The following is a 20,810-nucleotide window of genomic DNA, read 5'->3' as shown; positions in this document are numbered from 1 at the left end:
GTTCACTCAAACTACAGGAAAAAACATATCCACAAATGGCCACCAAACTCACTAGAATTAGTGTAGTCGAGTGTCGACAAATCTATATTTTAGGAATGATCCAGTCAGATTTGGAGTAACAGTTTTCCGATTTTGGGGCAAAATTCATACGTTTAGTTAACAAAGTGGCGTTTTGACAGTTACGCTGATGCCATTCCGTGATGAAAACCCCAAAGCTGATACCTAGACTTAACCATCAACTGTAAATCATAATCCCAATTCCTCACCCTCATTTAGCCCTAGTGAGTGAACATTCTCAAGGTCACTTTAGAGTCGCCTAAAGGTCGTCCATAAGTTGTAATCTTACTGCTCATTTCGTTTACCCTTCTTATTTTACAGACTAGAATTGCTTAACACAAAGCGGCTTTCTGTATTTGGTGATTGAATACCAAACTACGAAATCGCCTTATATGCAGCACCAGTCGACTTCAAAATTTCGAGTTTTTTACTAAAATGCCGCGGTATAGTACCACAGATGAGATTATGGGACTCCGTATACCGGCTTTCAGGACTCGCCTTATGATGAAAAGTTCTCCTGATGTGGACTGTGTTTCATCAGATTCTGTTGTATGTCTATCTAAAGCTACTGTAAATATTGTATTATTTTATTATAAGGTTTAGGAAATGTTTGTAAGTGAGCTTGTGTCCACTGCGATTCGTGGTAATCGATCTGAATTGACTTACAAGGATCTTTCTCGTCTTCAATGTCAGTTAGATCGCTACAATTTTCTGGCCGATGTCCTACCTCAAAAAATCACTGCTCGAGAGTGGATAGAAAAATACAAATCCGAATTTGATGCATCTTGTCCATAAAAGTGCTTACTATCTTGTTGGTTTTTCGTGTTAAATCATTCATCAATGTGAATATGTACTAGCCTATAACTCAAATTCGATCTGTTCACTACACTGTAATGTTTATGAATGAAGTTCGATTGAGTATTCCTTGGTTTTCTCAGTCTACAGTTTACTTATAAATCCATTTTATCCTCTCCGAAATTTCAGTGAAATGTTTGACAAACTTTGTAAACTTGTGTAATTCGGCCATCATTCATTTGAATTACCAATCATGTCGAAAGCTTTTTCGGTAATCTCAAAACCTAATCAGGTATGTAGGAATTATGAATAAATCCTGAGTCACCATGTCACCATCATGTGGCATCAATATTTTGAGATTTAGATTCCACAAGTACATCTGACAAAGTCCTGGTTATCCTCAGTATTTGAGGAGTTTGTGCTATTAGTATCGAGTGTCGGTCGAAAATTTCGGACTACACTAAATAATAAGTTTATTTATATGTTGGGAAAAATAAAGTATTAAGTGAAATAAAGATTCTCAGTTTTCAGTATTTATGCACTACTTGATCTAATTGCGAACTTCATACTGGAAACACTAAGCGAACGTTTCCAAGAGAAACAGTTAGTTTTCCACCATTCTTGAAACAAAAGCTAATTATTAGTTGTAGTCTGCTTTACTAGTTTCTTCCCATTGACACTTCACTCCATTATATTCTTATATACTGAGGTGACATATAGTTGTAATAGTAGTAATATTAAGAACCTTCAATTCAAATAATCACCTAAAACTCCAGAGGTTACTGAAATAGTTGTTCCTCTCTTGATAAAATGCTGATTCATATCATATGTTTAATGTCTTTACCACTTTTGGATTTAACTAGGTACTTTCATAACAGTATCTGATGACTATATCGCTTTGATAATGCTGATATACGATCACATATTACCAAATAATAAATTTCAATGCGCAGCCTGTTCTCAATTCATTTCATCAGTTGTTTGAAGGAGGAGGAAGAATGCAATACTGTAGCCAGGTATAAGTTTATTTCCTCGATTTCAAACCATTCTTTTTGTACGAGAGCTGAAATTACTATACGTCTACTTAGACTGAGGAGTATGAGACGGCTTCGAACTTTTAACTCTAAATGGAAAGAAAGTTTCTTAACCATAGAGCCAAAACTACAAAGAAGTTATTGTTATGGGGATATGCTATCGTTAGTATATCATGAATAACCGACCCACTCAGCAACAAAAGGGACAAATGTTGAAATACATTGCAATAATTCGGTTGAGAAATGAGATGTAGTCACATTCAGTCATCACTAAGAATGCTTGAGTATCGGTCATCATTAAAGCAGGACGTGGTACAAGTGCACATCGGTTATAGTTGCCGAATCTCAACTCAGTACATGAAGAGAGAAGACTAACAGTATGAGACAGGATGGGGGTCATCGTCAAAAGTAATGGCAAGCTGAACATTAGATTACAGTTAAAGAAAAAAATTGGCTAAATAGTTAAAATTTGGGAATGATAGTCTGTTTAAGATATACACAATGCAACCCACTACTTGACATATCACTGATAGTCTCTGATCACTAACTACGAGTATACTTTGGGCTTCCATCTATCTAAATTACCACACCATATCAACAGCGAGATGTGGCTAATAAATTAGTAGTGGTAATGAAAGAGATTAGGAATACAGAGTGTGGTTCAAGATAGAATCCATGGGCAGGACGGGAAGTTTAAAATAATTTTGAATCTCAGGATGAGGAACCAGAGAGAGGGAATGCATCTGCTTTGTTGTAACTGGTTTTGGGTCATACCACCCAACGTTTCCAACTGGCTGTTACGATAAAGTAGCTAGTGTTAATGATCCTGAGTAAAAAAATGGAAGTACGAAGTTAATTTTCTTCCTAGACGTTACTATTCTCCGAAGTTGATAATAACTGTATTTTAAGGAACTTATAGTTAAATTAGATCTAAATAAGGACTTACCTATTGATTTGTGACTCAAAAGAAGCATACCCTAATGTTTAGAGATACGTGAAGATTTAAAACCACTTAGGAGTAATTCGTATGACCAGACTAATTTAATCCAATTACCAGTAAATATTGTTTACGGGGAACCAGTCGCGTGAATATGTTGTAGTAATGTAATAAATAGTTTTATACCATACGTCACGAGAATTTGGATTCGCTTTACATTATATCTGATGCAGTTCGGACTACTATTCCACCAACTTGGGTTCGTGAGTTGGTGTTACTAACCATTACATGAAGCAAACTGTGTTCACTGTATTATGTTGTTAATCATAACCAAATGTTAAATTATATAATGAAAAAGGCTTGTAGCTCAAGTACATTCCTTTAACTTGGTTGTCTTTGAGCTAAGCGATTTAATGACACTTAATTACGCACTTTGACTGACTATAGCCCGTAAAAACGCGTTATGTATATTCAGGTTATAGCCTAAATAATGGTGAAGTTCTTTTAATTGACTAGGTGATGTTGTTATTGTATCACAAGACCTTTTGAATTTATGTACTGCCTGAGTTAATATATACCCGCAAATCTATTATTAATGTATGGAACGCTAGTAATAAATGCTAGTTTATTCTGACAAGGTTACATCAATGTCAGCTTTCAATACTTGCGATAATCTGAAGGTAATATAAGTTTGTGAATGAAAACCGTCATACGAGAGAACTGTACAGTACTGACATACGTATGTCAGTACGGGTTTCTGGGAATCGTTCAATTTTGTCGAAATCACAATCAGTTCTATGTTAGACTACCAATGAAGACCTAGAAGCATTGGGTGGCCATTTTATTCTAGAACAGGACTCCTCAGTAGTTTACACCTATGACCCCAGGAATTGAACTGGAGACCTTCAGTCTCGATAATCATATCGTGGATTGCTGAAGTTAGACTCGTCCACCACTGGGCTCCGGTAGTCCAGGGCTTGAAAACTTGCGCGTGAATGCAGGTCCCGGGTTTGAACCCCGTTTCCAGGGCCGAGGATTCAGACTGCTGAGGAGTCTTGTGCTACGATGAAACGCCGTCCAGTGCTTTCAGGTTCTCAATGGTCGCCCGACCTTCATCGGTTCATGATCTCAACAAATCTTTCATTGTTTTCATGTTTTAATTTTATTTGAGCGTGCTTTAGAACTTGACAGACATAGTTGAAATCTAATTATATTTTAAGTGTGATGATTAGTTCTTTAAAAAAAATTATGACTGATAACTCCAACTTCCCTTTCTGGTTCATTTGTCTATTTACAAACTTGATGTCTCTATCGTTTCGCTGATTATTTTTATAGAAAAGCATAGCTAGTTATCAGTAGTGTGTGCTAAGTTTTAAATATTTTAACTATAATAATCCTATTTCATATACTGTTACTCGTAATACAGTAGTGTTACATTTTACGAGAGTTTTGGAGAAATCAGCATCGTAATGTGTTGTGAGCATTTTGTGGAAGTGAGTGAGTTAGTAATGATTTTAATGGATGTAGTTAGTTGTAGTATATCCGAAACAGGAAACATAAATGCTATGTTCGAGCATTTGGAAAATAAACAGATAACAGTCCAAGCAGGCCACCTGTTAATTAGAAGTACTCTTTGTACATGTTATAACTTATGGTCTTGTGCCCTATTAATATATATGACGTATAATACCGCCAATTAGAGAAGTGAATTATCGACCGGACCAATGACGCACAAACCCGTACGAGCAGTCTAGAGTCCTGATTGGTCCCGCTTTCTGCCTAGCCCAGCCTGTTAGAGTCCAGAACACCAAGCTCAGCCCCTACGATATGAATCTTGTATTTCAAACATATTAGGTCTATCGATATACAAACAAACAGACTACATCGCACCATAAAATAGAAAACAACACTTGTACAAGATCTAACCAAAAGTGGCTGTGATTGTGAGATAGTGTAATTAATAGACTGAGCATAACTCAAGAACGGCAAATCGTACAATAATAGTCTATAAGTCAAAATAAAGCTTGTAATAGGAGGACCATGAATATGCATAGTTTAGCTACTTAACAATTATACAATAAAAATATATGTATAGTATTGGTCCATAAATAGATCTTAACAGTTACCATACACTATTCTCGTCGGGATATAACAGTACAGAAATATAGATAGTAATCAATCTCGCCAATCCATTGACTGTTATGAAACTGAATAGAACATGGAATGGTGGAGAAGATTTGTAGCTCAGGTGGATGATTTTGATGGAGTTTTGGAACAGGAGTCAAACAACCAACTAGCATTTTTGGATATATTGATCACTAGAACTGATACAGGAAAACTGTAAACTCAAGTATATAGGAAACCAACCCATACAGATCAAATTCTCAACTACAACAGCAACAACCCAAGGGCTCACAAAATCAACTGCGTACACACATTGTTCAAGAGGGCGAGGACACTGCAGCACACTGGCAGCACGAAGAAATGAAGAGAAATACCTGAAGGACATATTTCAGAAGAACGGCTACCCAATCAACTTTATCAAAAAGCACCAACGGCACACAGCATCACAACCCAAGTCAGGCACAAAAATCAGTAAAAGGATCACCCTACCGTACATACAAGGAATATCAGAAACTGCAACGAGACTGCTGAAAACCTTCGGGATAGGTGTGGCACACAAACCAACAAAATCACTACAATCAATCTTATGCAAACCAAAAGATGAAATAACAAAGGAGAACAAATCAAACATTATCTACAAAATAAACTGTACCAACTGCGACAAACACTACATCGGACAAAGCGGACGTCCCCTCCACCTACGCCTACATGAACATCAATTAGCAGTCAAACGCCATGATATTTCTTCACTTATTTCAATACACGTGGATAACTACGGACACTCATTCGATTGGGAAAATGTAGAAATCTTAGACAGAGGAAACTCCAAAAACACCAGAGAATTTCTAGAAGCCTGGCACTCAGGTCAATCAGCAATCAACAAACATATTGAAATCAATCCAATTTATCAACCAATCAGGAAAACCATGCATAAATATGGGAACAAAAATCAAACCGATGGGAGACACAACCAAAACAAAGAAGTAAACAATGATAAATTTAAGGTCAACAAGAACCAATCAACATCGAGGTCCACAGAACAAGCTGTGAAACACATATGGAGAAATTCGAACACTTCACTTCTATCTGAAGTTTGTGCTGATGATGTCGTTCAGAAGAACGATGAAAGCTCCACGACCAAACCATCCAGCTCAGAGAACAAAACTCCATCAAGAACATGGAATATATGAGACTATCTTCAAATTACTACTTGTCTGCTCCTTGTTGTTCACAGTAAGATAATGGATGTTTATTGACTTATAAGTATCACTGACTAGTATTTCGTAAGTAGCAATAATCTTGTAAACAGATTGTTTATTCATGTACTTGTGAATTCGTTTTATGCTAACCAGTTTTTCACTCCTCAAGTTAGATCATATCGTATGTTATTTGTCACAGCTACTTGATCAGTTACTAAGGCATAGATAACAAACATGATATTAGTTACTCAATGATCGACCAGTACATATTACAAAAAACTATAATCACTTAATTAGTAGAAAAATGTTTGTTGGAACGTGATATTTCTTCATGATACCCATATGAATGAATAGTAAGTTGTCAAAGGTTACATTTTCCATTTTGATTAGTGTTTATTACAAAACAATTCATTGAGTTAGAAATTATAAAACCCTTAAACTAAATCATTAATCACGATGGCGTTTGAAAGAAATAGTACTAGGCTTGAATCCCAGAGTGAACATCAACTCTAAGATGCAGGTAAATTCAGCTGACGTGTCCCAAATAGAACTGAAACATGCATCAAACTGGATTCCACTGCTAGCCACTATCCATCTTTGCTTATAATCCTTTTGAATTAAGGCAATATGCACACATGCTAATAAGAGACTGATCAATTTTAGTCCTAAACATCAATGGGAAGATTCAAGTAAATATTACGTGATCACTACATTCAGCCACATGTAATTGATTTTAAACCAAACATTAAGTGTGATGGCTAGTCGTCTCTCAACTCAACACAATATTTACGACCTGACAGTATTTGAAACCTTTTTATAAAATATGATTATTTCCTGTGTCATCCATTTACGAGCTTCTTTAAGAAAGCTTACTCAATTAATTTTATATCGAAAATGTAGAAATAAATGAAGATAGTTGCAATACTACAGAACGTATGCTACTGAATATTGCTACTGTCCTGCATTTTAATACAGTATTCATTTGGGAAAAGGATGAAAATTATATTTGTTAAGTCTGTCCAAGCGTATAAGCGACCTGATTGAGATACGCGCAAAATCGAAGTTCCAAAACAACCACTTGTCTACAATAGCGGTTCTTTGTTGAATAATACACAAAATTTAGTTACTAACCTCAACTTGTGAGGTGTCTGGGGCGTTTAAACCCGTCCTTGAAGTATGAAATAAAAAGGTTTCCTGTAACAGTAACATAAAGAATAATTATAACATACGATAGTACAAAGGACAGCTAATAGCTGTGTCTAAATTTGATAACAGTTTATGAACTGCCGAAACCCGAACCAAGAGCGAAACAATATGGAATCTGTTGCGTTTAAACAAATGCACAAAACTGTAGATAACCGCCACAGTGATTAAAGTACAGTGATTATAATGATAAGTACAATAAACGTTATAAGTATATGTGAACAATTCAGAATATTACACTCCAACTTGCGTTACAACACAACTGTAAGAATTGTTGGGAATACAACTGCTTACTGAATGTAGATAGATAGTATAAAACAATATACAAAGGAGTGGAAAAGAAGCGAGTAGGAACAATGTAAGGCAAACTTAACAATATTCGAACTTCATTTTGAAACTACTTCTGCGTTTGACTCCTTTTTTAGGTTGACAGATGACCTTTATATATGTACGTCAGTTTCTTTCTTTTCAAGTTCCCTCAAAACGAGTTCTTATCCTTCATTTATCTAATAGTCGCACACTTAATTTCTTGAAATGTTAGCTTCAATTTCAAACATCAAGAGTACTTAAACATCCTATTGGAATTACATGAGACTTGTACCATTTGAGATTTTTTACTAAAATTTATGTTGAATGTCATTCATCTTGATTCAAGTTATTCATCTGATCCATCTCGTTCTTTCCATGATTAGCTAATATCAGAAAAGTTCTTTCTTGGAATTGTTTCTGACAAACTTTATTGTTCCTTGATTCCTGTTATTATCTTGATTGTTTTTAGTTTCCTCAATCATTTGCTCGTAGGCATTCCACTTTAGATTGGTGCTGCATACTACTTATATCTGTCAACATAAGTAGCATACACCATAATCTAATGTTGTATGTACATCAGTTGAAAAACCAATAAGTTTAATTCCATTTAAAAATGAACTGATAATCAGTGCAATCGTCAAATTATTCGTCGAGATTTGATTAAGGAAAGTTTTAGGTGGAGAGAAGATTAATGATCTTAGTTCACTTCAAACATGATCTCAAACATTATGGAACAAGTGTTTAACATTGGTTAAGAAAAAAATTTTTAAAAACATTTTTCTTTATTCTTTCGACAAGTTTCCCACTTTTTCAAACATCATCAACATTATTGTGAGCCTAAAGATGGGACTTAAAGTATGTGATTTTCAGTATTGACTTTATTTAGACTTTTGTTTCCTATATGGTTAGGCTTTATCGTCTAAGATGTCAGTTATCCATAGGGAACACCCGACTATAGTAAATAGTGTTTCAATGAAAACAAATTAGTTTTTTCCTTAAAAATAGGTTATTTAATTCAACACACCTCTGTAACAACAAAACAACATAGGAACAAATGAACAAATTCACAAATGAACAGGGTTTTCTAGTAAAAGCCCTTACTTGTAAAACACAATCATTAATATGCCGGATAATTTTGTAATAAGACTTTGCCTACTTATTAATGATTTTAAGTAGTTTATTTTTTATTTATAAGGCGAAAACAATCTATATGAGGAAATTCACTGAAACCATTGATTTCAAATCATAATCAAACAAAAACTTAACATAATGAGGAATCAAAGTTTTTGTAATCTTGCCTTTCCATGAAATCTAGAAGAGAAGTCGATATAGATGAAAAAGATCACATATGAAATGAGTATTATTTTTCTTCAATGTTATTATTAATAAGACAAAAAGTCTAGTTTCAATTCACTTGATATTGTGTACTTGAATGTTCCCATTGATGTTTAGGATTGCCGTTGATCATTCACTTATTGTCATATGTGCATACTATGTGTATTGCTTTGATATTGTCATAATCCGCAAGCTTTATAAACAACGATGGATAATGGTTAGCAGTGCAATCCAGTTTGATGCGTGTTTCAGTTCTATTTGGGACTCGTCAACTGGAGGCAACATGCAAATATGCCAATAAGCGACTTATCAATTGCAATGCTAAAAATCAATGGGATGATTTATATAGATAATAGTAAGTGAATTTACACTTCATCCTATTGCACAAGCAAGTGACTATCAGGATTCATCAGCTAAGTAGATAATGGCGTTTAAAGCAATGCGTACTGGGTTTGAGTCCAGGAGTGAACATCAACTATAAGATGCAGATATATTCAACTGACGAGTCCTAAATAGAATTGAATCACGCATCATACTGGATTCGACTGTTAGCCATTATCCATCTTTGCTTATAATGAATAACTATGGGATTTCATGGAAGAATTAATTAAGGACTAATAAATGTGACTATAATCACAATTAATTGATCACTGGGTGGTGATCAATGTCATGTGTGTCAAGTCCTTATTTAGTGCAGACTGAATGCTATCGACCATGTTGCAATGTCACCACCAGTCTAGGTGACTCAACATTGTGGGCACTATATATTGAGATTAGATGGTGGTTGGAGGTAGTCGACAGGAAACCCTGGATCCGGGTTTCGAGCTACTTGGCATTCGTCAGCAAGGTGTTTTTGTAATCCTGAAGGAACTGGTGCTCCCTGACGGATTCAATTCCGTGTCACCCATCTTCACAGTCTGAGGTACAGGGACACCTTGCTGACGACTGCCAAGTAGCATGAAACCCGGGTTCAGGGTTTCCTGTCGACTATATCCAACCACCATCTAAATGTGACTATAATTTATGGATGAACCGATCAGATTTATAATAACAAGTCTTGCATTTTGACACAAACTTCATCTACTCATAACATTGTCATTTTTAGCTGATATCGGTTCATAATAAAAACCCTAAATCCAAAAATCAATTATCACTCTAGTAACTAGGTGAATATTCCCAAGATCAACTTTAGTAATCGGTCAAAGATCATTCATAAATTATCATCTCACTGAATAATAAGGGTGATATTGAATGGATAGAGATAAAACAAATGATTAAGAGTTACTTATAAAAAAAGGTTAAATCTTGCATAACATTCACATATTACATAACAGATAATATTCATGATAGTAAAATGGGAATAACTAAGATAACATATGATTGATATAAATGATTTTTTTTGTTTAAAAAATGAATTAACATTCAGAAGAAAATCAATAAAGGGGGGGATAACGTCGAATTTTATTTGATAACTGTTACCATGACAACAAATAGAGAAATGATTCCATGAAAACACAAAGAGAAATGATAAACATTCTGTGCATTTTTTCTTCATTACAAAAAAAACTGATTGGTTATAAGTAGTATAAACAGAAGGGCAAAAATATCTTTACATAAAACTATACTTTACACATTGTTCGTTTCTTTTTTTTTGGGCAAGATCTTTGTCAATCCATCATATTCACCTTAGAGAAGTACATTCACAAATATTGTAATCCTTTTGAAATAAACGACACAATACAACATGTATATCGATGGATATAATGAAGAGAGAAAGACAAAAAAGAAAAGTAACAATTCAATTAGTTACGTAACAATTGACATGATTACGTCATCATCATCATTATGGTCGTCGTCATGGTTATCCTCATCAATAATAAAATGTTCACATTGAACTTACCATTAAAATATCATATTCTATATTAATGACTATAGTCCAAAGTTAAATGCTTTTCACATACACACACACACACGTACACAAGTACATAAATAGGCATTTACAAGATAGGCAGTTTGTAGACAAAATGTATATAGTAGGCTTGGAGATTAAAAAAAGAAAACAAGAGAAAAGAATCTTATTCTTAAACAAAAGAAAAATAAAAGGACAAACACATACACACAATTGATAAATTGAAATATAAACATCCATTCAATGATTGAATGAGAAATAATTGAATCAATTCATTTACCATGATCTATTCAATGTATTATGATAGTGGATTGGAATTTGGAATTAAGATTAAGGTTGGGGTTGTTGTTGATTGACTGGTATAATTCCTGATGTTATTGTACCATCTGAAACTAAATTATCTAAATAATTAAATGAAGGAAATAAAATGACTAGTGATATTAATTTTTATTATTGGAAAGGGTTTTTGTAGATATTGTAGTTATTTCAATGATTGAGATAATGAGTTAACTGAAGTTGGACCACTATGGAAAACGTGGAAGTACTGTTTGACGACTGTTTCGTCTTATTGTGGGACTCCTCAGCGGTGGGCATCCTTAATCCGCGGTTCGTCCAGTGCTTCCAGGTTTTTCATGGTAGTCTAGCTTCAATTTACTTATGATCTCAATTATTGAAGTTACTTTAATATCCACAAAAACTCCTTCTGATATTAATCAATATATGCTCACTAGTGACTGGCTTCAAGAGATATTTCCTGAAGTTCTAATGAGAAGCAGCGACCAGTGAAGTTCAACCAGGTCTGTTGTGAGATAGTACCTCACTGAAAACAATGGTAGATGTGTCGTTCAATTTAGTGGATTGGTTCAAGTCAGACACTAACACAGTTGGATGCCGACTCAGTGGTCTAGATTTTAAGCGCTCGTGCGCGAGACTGATAGACCCTGTTTTCGAATCTCGCGAGGTGGGATGCGCACTGTTGAGGAATCCCGAAATGGGACGGAACAGCCGTCCAGCGCTCCCAGGTTTTCCATGATGGTCTAGTTTGAGTTGGCTCATGATCTTAACCATTAAAATATTAATTTTAGATTATCAAAATACATGACAATATTTTACTGACTTCAACAGATAATCAGTTAGCTGAAATAAGAGTTAAACTATCCATTTCTAGATAATCATCTCAACAGGTTACTAATGGAGTCACGAGGCTTGTTACATAAAAGGATAATGAGTAGTTAATATTTCATTGATCACATGATTAAATAGATCATTTGATAAAAGATGAGGTTGAAACTATTGAAATAACTAAGAAACGTTAATCATAATGTTTCATTTTACTCTGTCGGTCAAAAGATCTTGGACTATTTTGATTTGACAACATATTTTTTTACATTTTTCAATATGGACTATTGAAGTCCTGTAAAATTCATATATTCAGTTATATGAATTTTGAAGTCAGATTGGAGCTTATGAGAGTGGAATACTTCGTAGACTAATGAGATTTACGTTTCATGGCATTTAGTTGAGGTGTTGCGGAGAGAACAGAATTTATGAACGAGTCGGTCAGAATCGATTAAGTAAGTTCAAGGTCACTGACGCCCATTTCAGTATTCGATGGACACGTACGAACGATTTACAGTGGATTTCAAGGAGGATGTTATAATTAGGTGGTTACAAGAGATGCGATTACCAAGAAGCCCCTTTATTTGATTGCGTTATTCAAATGACTACTGGAAAGTGTGCAGACTATCATGATGATGTGGCATTTCAATGTATTATGAGTTGGAGGAAGAAGTCTGAAAGGGTGGGGACTTTTTCTACTCCATTCCGATTGACACAAAGAAAGCTCACTCGAATTGTTGCAAACTGAATTATAAGATCACCAGTAAAACTGACTGAAAACTTCGCAGATGTTACTGAAGCTTCAGCAGTTCAGTGGTATCAGTACTGTGAAGATATATGCGCAATAAGGAATATGAGTTGAAATCAGTCGTTTGGAGAGATAGGGGGAATCAAAGAAATCAATGAAACAGTTGTTGGAAAACACAAATTCAGTAGAGGAAGAGGTGTGAGAAAAGAGTGAATAAGCTACAGCTGTTTAAATATACTTAGCAGGTTTTTGATATATATGAAAGAAGACATTACCAACGTGCCAGAAATTAACGAGATACAATGCTGACACTAATCATATGGGAGTATGCGCAGGCGGGTACTACAATATACACAGACGATCAAAGGGCATATAGATTCCTGTTTAGACATGGTTGTGTTCATCGTGTTGTCGTTCACGAGTGACATTTTGTAACCTTAGCACAGGAGTACACAACAACTGTCGTATCCTAACGAAGAACAAATGAATAGTAGGAATATTAACTTGTTCCCGACTTATTAGTTACAGTCTCTCACACTCAGCCACTTTTGGCTTGATCTTATATAGTTATTATTTTATATTTTTTGATGTAATGAGCTTTGGTTTGCCTGTATATACACCATATGTCTGAAATACATGATTCATATAGCGGAGGCTGTTATTTGTGTTCTAGAATCAAAGGGCAGGGCTGGGTGAGAATAATCAATAAGAACTTAGAGTTGGCGTTAGTCTACTCATGCTAGTTAACGCTTTATTGACAGTGTGTCACGTGATATTTGACGGACCATAGGACATAATGTCAACAATATAGAAGCGATGCAGTCGAGGTTAAAGAATTTCTATGACCTTATCACGGCTTCAATAGTTGATCATTTTTGAGTCACATGGGTGAGTCCCTGTACCTTGTGCATTAACAATTTCACAACTACAGAAGCTCTTTATAACTTGGGCAAGTTTTGAACCATGTTAAAGAAGTATATCCACTCTAATTTTTTGGTTCTGAATAGTAAATTCTTACTCTATATAAAAGGTTTTTTGATGGGCTGCAATTTTTCGAGGTCACTCTTAAGATCCGTTTAACGGTCATCCATAAATTATAGTTTCGCCAGGCGTTTGTATTATTGCCTCAAGCATAACAGTCTCCCATGTCGTTTTTGGTGGTTGGAGTTGTCAAAAGGAATCACTGGGTCTAGGTTTCCTGCTATCTGACACTTATAAGTAACGTGTATATGCGATCTCGAAGCAACTGATATACTCTGGTGGATTCGATTCCCTATCACCCAGTTTCATAATCTAAGATGTTATTACTGGGCTATTCAGGCCTTTAGTTAACTTCTGTGAAATTGAAGTATTTACAATTGATTGACAATTGAATAGGAACAAAAGTCTTGTTTGTCTAGTTCTTTAGTGTTGGTTGAATCCTACTGACCAGTTACTAGTGTGGCCATTAGTCTAAATGATTCAATATCACATGCACTATGTTGAGGTATTAAGTGGTTGGAGGTGGTCGATCTAAAACCCTGAACTCAGATTTCGTACTATTGATAACTTGATCGATAGAATTCAAATATACCACCTAAAGGATAACACAAATATGACGATGATCACTTATTAATGAACAGTCAATATAATGTAGATTATAATTCCTTAGAATAAAAACCAGAAAACAAACAAATGTTTTATGATGATTTCATTTAATTTAATATCATCTCCTTCGTTATTCTTATTATTGTTCTATAATATTAAAAGTAGAATGGGCCAAAGTGGCATTAGACAGCATAAATATCTTATCAGATTTAATCTTTGCTAATATTACACAACTTATTGTTCATTGTATTCATCAAATGATCTAGAAGAGAGGTTAAAACCCGTTGTCTAAAAAACATTATAAGCAAAGATAGATGATGTGTAGCGATGGAATTCAAGAATCGCGTTTCGTCCTATTTCGGACTCTTCAACAGGAGTTGATAATCATCACTTTTGGACTCGAATTCAGTACCGTTTGTTCCAAATACTATCCACTTAGCTATTAAGTCTTGTTAGCCACTATCAGAACTAGCTATTTTAAAAGTTAAATTCTCTAAATTCTGCTAGTTCATAGTTTTACAACTATCAATCTCAAATGAATTCATCATTTCAACAACATTCTAATCAGTTATCAAACCAATACAATTCTTTAATAACTCAATATGATGATTACAATACTGATAACTAATAGAATATCATCGAATACAATAAATCAATGAAGCATCTATAATCAATACAATCATGATCCTTACCTGATTGATGATCTATATGTTCAACTTTTGTATTATTAATATAAACTAGATCATTGATAGTTTTATTATTACGATATCGTTGAATTTCTTCCCATATAAGAATTTTTAGTTTTTCTTTAGGAAAATTATCTGGTTGTTGAACAAATGGACGTTCAAAGACAGGCTATATTTAAGGAAAAAAAGCAAATTTTAAAAGATTAAATCATATATATTGTGGTGTGTGCTACTTATATTCACATAAGTAGTATATCATGATGGTCAAGAAGAATAGAATATCTGACAGGCAGAAAGTCGAGAAGGAAAGAATGAGAACAAAAAGCAATTGGTTATTGAAATGTAGGAATAATGAAATCTGAGACGATTGATTGATATTTTACAAATGAAGTATTTACTGTATAGTTGTTAGATTTTAGTAAGACGTTCTGTAATCATTATGTTCAGATAGATTAGGATTGTTCTCACTTGCTGATCATAAACTATTCAGATTGAAAACTGGCTCAGAACTAACCCCAGAGAACCATAGACACATTAGAAAATTTTAAATTTGTAGTCTAAGTGATAAAGAACTAATCACAAAATTATTGATTATTATTATTATTTAAGTATATAAATATTGGTACAAGGAGGTACCAAATAGATATGCGCCACATAAATCATTGGATTTGTGTAGGTACTGGGATACTGCTCGGGTGCCCAAACCGAAGCAGGTGATTTCTTTAGGGGGCCACAATAATAGCCTTCAATCTGAAGGTCTGAACCACAAAGCAGCAACGTAAGCTGATGCAGTCCCATGGTAGCCGGTGATCAACAGTTGATCCGTACGCCATTTTTGTTATGGACTTTAGATCCCCATAACTGACTTGGTAAAGGACCTAAGTTTGTAATTTTATTTAGAAAATTTGAATTTCTTTATTTTCGTGCCAAAGGCGCTCTTGTCACCTTTGTTGTCGTATTTCCCACTGGGAAATATCTTAAATGCTATTGGTCCGTTGCGTCTTTTAGTATGCTATTTGGTAACTTTCCCCAAGGACGGTTTTGTACTGTATATATACGTTTTGAATTGCGTTTGTCGTTATCGCTCGTTTCTGGCTGTTTGCAGAATATACTTCCCTATTCCAAGCTTGAACTTATCCCTCTAGTTAGCGGGGCTGGGACGCATCAAATAGCTAGCTTACTGGTCTTTGGTCACTGAGACATTGTTCTCGTTCGCAGATCAAGTGAACTCGTGATAGCTTCAACCCTAGCAACTTTTCTTCATGATCTTGGAGTCTATGTGCACCATTGATCTAGAAATCAGGGTTTTCCAACTCCCCTAAGTGGATCCTCTATATTCACCAACCCGGTTAAAGCTCCGGATATTCGCTTTTCGTCCTTTCAATTTCGTAAGCAGCACCCCCGCCACGAGAAGGCAGTGAGTAGGAATTCCCTGACAGTGGTTGTAAATTAAATATTTACTGCATAATTCTCAGATTTTACTAAGATGTTCTGTAATTCAATTGCTTCGTTTGTGTTTTCGTTCACTACGAAGTTGGTGTATTTCTGAGTTTACTTAATTTGATTGGTTAAACAATAAAATTTGATTATGATAAATATGTCTAAATTCAGCTAATCCACGAAATTGGGTGACACAACCCCCATTGTCATCAGTGGGTTACTATCTAGCAACAGACCTGGTTGAACTCCACTGGTTACTGATAAGTCCAGGTTTCGAATCTCACGAGGTAGGATCGTGGATGCGCACTGTTGAGGAGTCCCATAATAGGCCAGAATGTCCGTCCAGTGCTTCCAGACTTTCCATGGTGCTCTATCTTCAATTGACTATAATATCCACAAAACTCCTTCTGATGATAAATATGTACCAATTTTTCAAGAAGATTCCATAACACCCATAAAATAAATTAACGATTAAAATTAGAACTTTAATTGTATTATTGAAGATATGCTTAGTTCTTGATTAAATGTTGATTAGATGATAAAACATTTTGAAAGATGGTAACTAAATTGTCAAAATGTTAAGAAAACTATAGAATAAGGTAATGATAGACAATTATTAAATAGAGGTATAAAATTTTAGACGTTTGAATTTAAATTCATACAATTGGGAATACCATAAAGTTGAATCGTTATGTCAATGCATTTCAACTTGATGACATAAGAAACCCAGGAAACTTCAAATCTCAACACTATGTGAAATTGAGAATATAGACTACTGACAAGTCTTATATCAGAAAGAAACGGATTCAGAGTACCTCCTGGTTCTCGAAAAATGATCGAATGTTTTCAATTTTCTTGGCAAATGATCTGTCCCTTCTATTCCATCTACATAAAGAAAAGCATTAGAAGACCAACAGTGTAGTAGCAGCTTCTGCAACGGCAGACCTCAATATACACAAGGGAAAAAGCAAGATCTTTAAATACAACACGGAGAATATCAACCCAATCACACTCGATGGCGAAACTCTGGAAAAGGTGGGAACTTTCATGTATCTGGACAGCATCATCAATGAACAAGTAGGATCAAATGCTGAGGTAAAGGAGAGGATTGGCAAAACGAGGTCGCATTCCTACCTTTGAAGAACATATGGAACTCAAAACAACTATCAACTAATATCAAAGTGAGAATCTTCAATACGAACGTCCAGACAGTTCTACTGTACTTGGAGAACTACTACAACTATCTTCAAGAGCACAAGTATTTCTAAACAATTATATGCACACAATACTCAATTTCCGTTGACCGGGTATTATCAGCAACAGTCTACTATGAGAGAGAACAAACCAGCTTCCAACTGAGAAGGAAATTAGTTGTTATTACAATGATTATTAGCTTTATCCATTATTGTATTTTTGGTACAATATAGAATTCTCAGCGCAAAGTATTTCAACAAGTTTCCTTTTCTTATCCCTTGATCGATCCTGACGATAAATATTGAGTGGTCGCCAGTTAGATGTTAGGAGTTCAGGAATTGATATCTGAATAGTGAAAATTCTTTTCGATGTATATTGCCAGCAACCAAAACGACTCTGGTTGTGCTATTTCCTAACTTGTACAGTAAAAGGTCATGAACTTTTCACAAACGCACCTGAATGGGTTGCGCAATCAATCCTGAAGGGAAACGAAAAAGAGGAAGGCCAAAGAACAGCGAGAATTGAAAGCAAACGTGAAAATGGTGGATACTAATTGGAGAGGATTTCCCAGGACACGATTGGATGGAGATTGCTGATGGGTGGCCTATGCTCCTCCATGAGGGATAACAGGCGTAAGTAAGTAATTTCAATCTTAAATAAATTGCACTTTCAGACCTATGAGTAATCAGTGTTTTAATCATTTGTCATAGTTACTAATTCTACTTTAAATTGCTAAACAGTGTACATGTAGTGAACAAACACTCAGGTGAGGAGGATCAATTTATTGTTCAATGTAAAATTATATAGTGTCTTAGTAAAATGTGAAGATTATACATTAAATACTTTATTTGCACATGTTCCATCAATTGTCTCTGACAAAAACTTCCTTGTTCCTTCATTCCTGTTGTTATTACAATTACTCTTTGTTTCCATTCTTTTTCTATTCGATTTGATCTTCTCAATCTTGTGCTACCAGGCATTTTACTTCTGATTGATATTACATACTACTTATTTCTGTCGACATAAGTAGCACACGTTGCATACATACAATAAAATTCTCTTTTTTTCTCTCTCATCATATCTTAGATCAACTATTAGTGAATGAACTTTCACCTAATGAAATGCATCCTGATCACAGGTAATTTTGAATGGTGCTGGTTTATTAAATTTTCATTTTGATGGAGAAACTATAATTTATGAACGAACCAATCAGGTATAAGATAAGAGGTCTTGGGTTTGAGCGCGAGATTCATTCATCTATTTGGATAAATAACATTTTGGTATTTTAGCTGATGCCAGTTCATAATGAAAACTCTAAATCTAATCCTTATCCTACACACTGGTTTAAAACCATCATTTAGCCTCAGTCAGTAGGTAGACATTCTCAAGGCCACTTCAACGTCACTCTAAGGTTGTCCATAAATTATAGTCTCATCCCCAATTCTGTTCCTATGGGGACATACTTGGATAGTATTAGTAGGAACAGTAATAAGATTAAGCCTCTCATCTTAAAGAAAAGTCTTATAGTTCGTGGTCAATAATTCGGTTACTGATATTCGGAGAAATGAAGAAAAATATCAAAAGACTATCCTTTAAAATAAACACTTACTCAATTTCGTCAAAAAATATCAACCCAACTCATTAGCAGAAATTGAAATCAAGTATAGGGAGCAAAAAACAGATCATCTTAAGATATATAAAAGACATCAGAAATTACGAGACTAATGAAGCCGTTTGGAATAGATGCATCACACAAACCAGCAGAATCACTTCAATTAATCCTACGCAAATCAATGGAAATAATAACAAAAGAAGAAAAACCAAACATCATCTACAAAGTCAACTGTTGCAACTGCTAAAAATACTATATTTGATAAAGTGGACACCACCTTCATCTTCACCTGCATGAACATAGGTTGATTGTCAAACTCCATGATATATCTTTGCTTATATCAATCCATGTGGAGAAGATGTGTAGCTCAGGTGGATGATTTTGATGGAGTTTCATTTTCTGAGGTGGACGGTCCGGTCGTGGAGCTTTCATCGTTCTTCTGAACGACATCATCAGCACAAACTTCAGATAGAAGTGAAGTGTTCGAATTTCTCCATATGCGTTTCACAGCTTGTTCTGTACACCTCGATGTTGATTGGTTCTTATTGACCTTAAATTTGTCATTGTTTACTTCTTTGTTTTGGTTGTGTCTCCCATCGGTTTGATTTTTGTTCCTATATTTGTGCGTAATTTTCCTGATCGGTTGATAAATTGGATCGATTTCAATGTGCTTGCTGATTGCTGATTGACCTGAGTGTCGGGTTTCTAAAAATTCCCTGATAACTTTGGAATTTCCTCTGTCCAAGATTTCCACATTTTCCCAATCGAATGGGTGTCCGCAGTTGTCCACGTGTATTGATACAAGTGAGGAAGTATCATGGAGTTTGACTGCTAATTGGTGTTCATGTAGGCGGAGGTGAAGGAGGCGTCCGCATTGTTCAATGTAGTGTTTCTCGCAGTCGGCACAATTTATTTTGTAGATGATGTTTGATTTGTCTTCCTTTGTTATTTCATCCTTTGGTTTTATGTATGGTAGAGCGATCGCCTTACCATACATAAAAGGCATATCAGAAACCGCAACGAAACTGCTGAATACCTTCGGGATAGGTGTGGTACACAAACCGACAAAATCACTACAATCAATCCTATGCAAACCAAAGGATGAAATAACAAAGGAAGACTCGAAACCGTCTCTAGCTCCTTCAGTTTGTAAAAGCTAAGTAGTAGTATTAGTATCACTAGTCGTCACACGTAGACAATGTCACTGAAAGCGGAGTAATTTGGAAGTGATGAAAGGATAAATTAAGCAAATAGTTACAAAGTATAGATATACCTACAATATCCTTGGAAGTAAGATGAAAAATTAACATATGGACATTGTAGCAATACAATGAGTGTTTTTGATTATATTCAAAGAAGGTATTTGTGTGTCAGTTTGTAGCTAAAACATGGAAATTCATATTTTAAGAGTGGGTTTTGTGGAGATTTTAGAAATTTCACTGGTTGAAATCATGAGTCAATTGAAGCTAGACCACCATGGAAAACCTGGAAGCACTGGACGGCCGTTTCGTCCTAGTATGGG

At 35.0% G+C, this 20,810-nt stretch overlaps 2 protein-coding genes across 2 annotated transcripts in view; one reads left to right on the top strand and one right to left on the bottom strand.

Moving 5' to 3' along the window:
• Nucleotides 1–3,948, top strand: CHRAC1 (Chromatin accessibility complex protein 1). Its single transcript, XM_051216543.1, has 3 exons — nucleotides 1–333; nucleotides 379–627; nucleotides 661–3,948. The coding sequence occupies exons 2-3, from the start codon at nucleotides 493–495 to the stop codon at nucleotides 850–852; spliced, it is 327 nt and encodes a 108-aa protein (XP_051067140.1). The 5' UTR covers nucleotides 1–333; nucleotides 379–492; the 3' UTR covers nucleotides 853–3,948.
• Nucleotides 3,949–10,122: 6,174 nt separating this feature from the next.
• The window catches only part of MAPK1 (Mitogen-activated protein kinase 1), a 111,436-nt gene continuing 100,748 nt past the window's right edge, over nucleotides 10,123–20,810 (bottom strand). Inside the window, exons 10-11 of the mRNA XM_051216542.1 lie at nucleotides 15,049–15,211; nucleotides 10,123–11,303 (exon numbers count right to left, since the gene is read on the bottom strand). Of these exons, the coding sequence (XP_051067139.1) occupies nucleotides 11,233–11,303; nucleotides 15,049–15,211 (234 nt within the window). The 3' untranslated portion in view covers nucleotides 10,123–11,232. The remainder of the gene's footprint in view (nucleotides 11,304–15,048; nucleotides 15,212–20,810) is intronic.

Source organism: Schistosoma haematobium, chromosome 4 (genome assembly GCF_000699445.3).
Source record: "Schistosoma haematobium chromosome 4, whole genome shotgun sequence".
Lineage (NCBI taxonomy): Eukaryota > Metazoa > Platyhelminthes > Trematoda > Strigeidida > Schistosomatidae > Schistosoma > Schistosoma haematobium.
This window is presented reverse-complemented; position numbering and strand designations above follow the sequence as displayed.

Excerpts from the sequence above, each read along its gene's own strand:
- CHRAC1 (XM_051216543.1), top strand. The coding sequence starts at position 493 with ATGCCGCGGTATAGTACCACAGATGAGATTATGGGACTCCGTATACCG. Across the intron at positions 628-660 it reads TATGTCTATCTAAAGCTACT|GAAATGTTTGTAAGTGAGCT; the intron begins GTAAATATTGTA and ends TATAAGGTTTAG.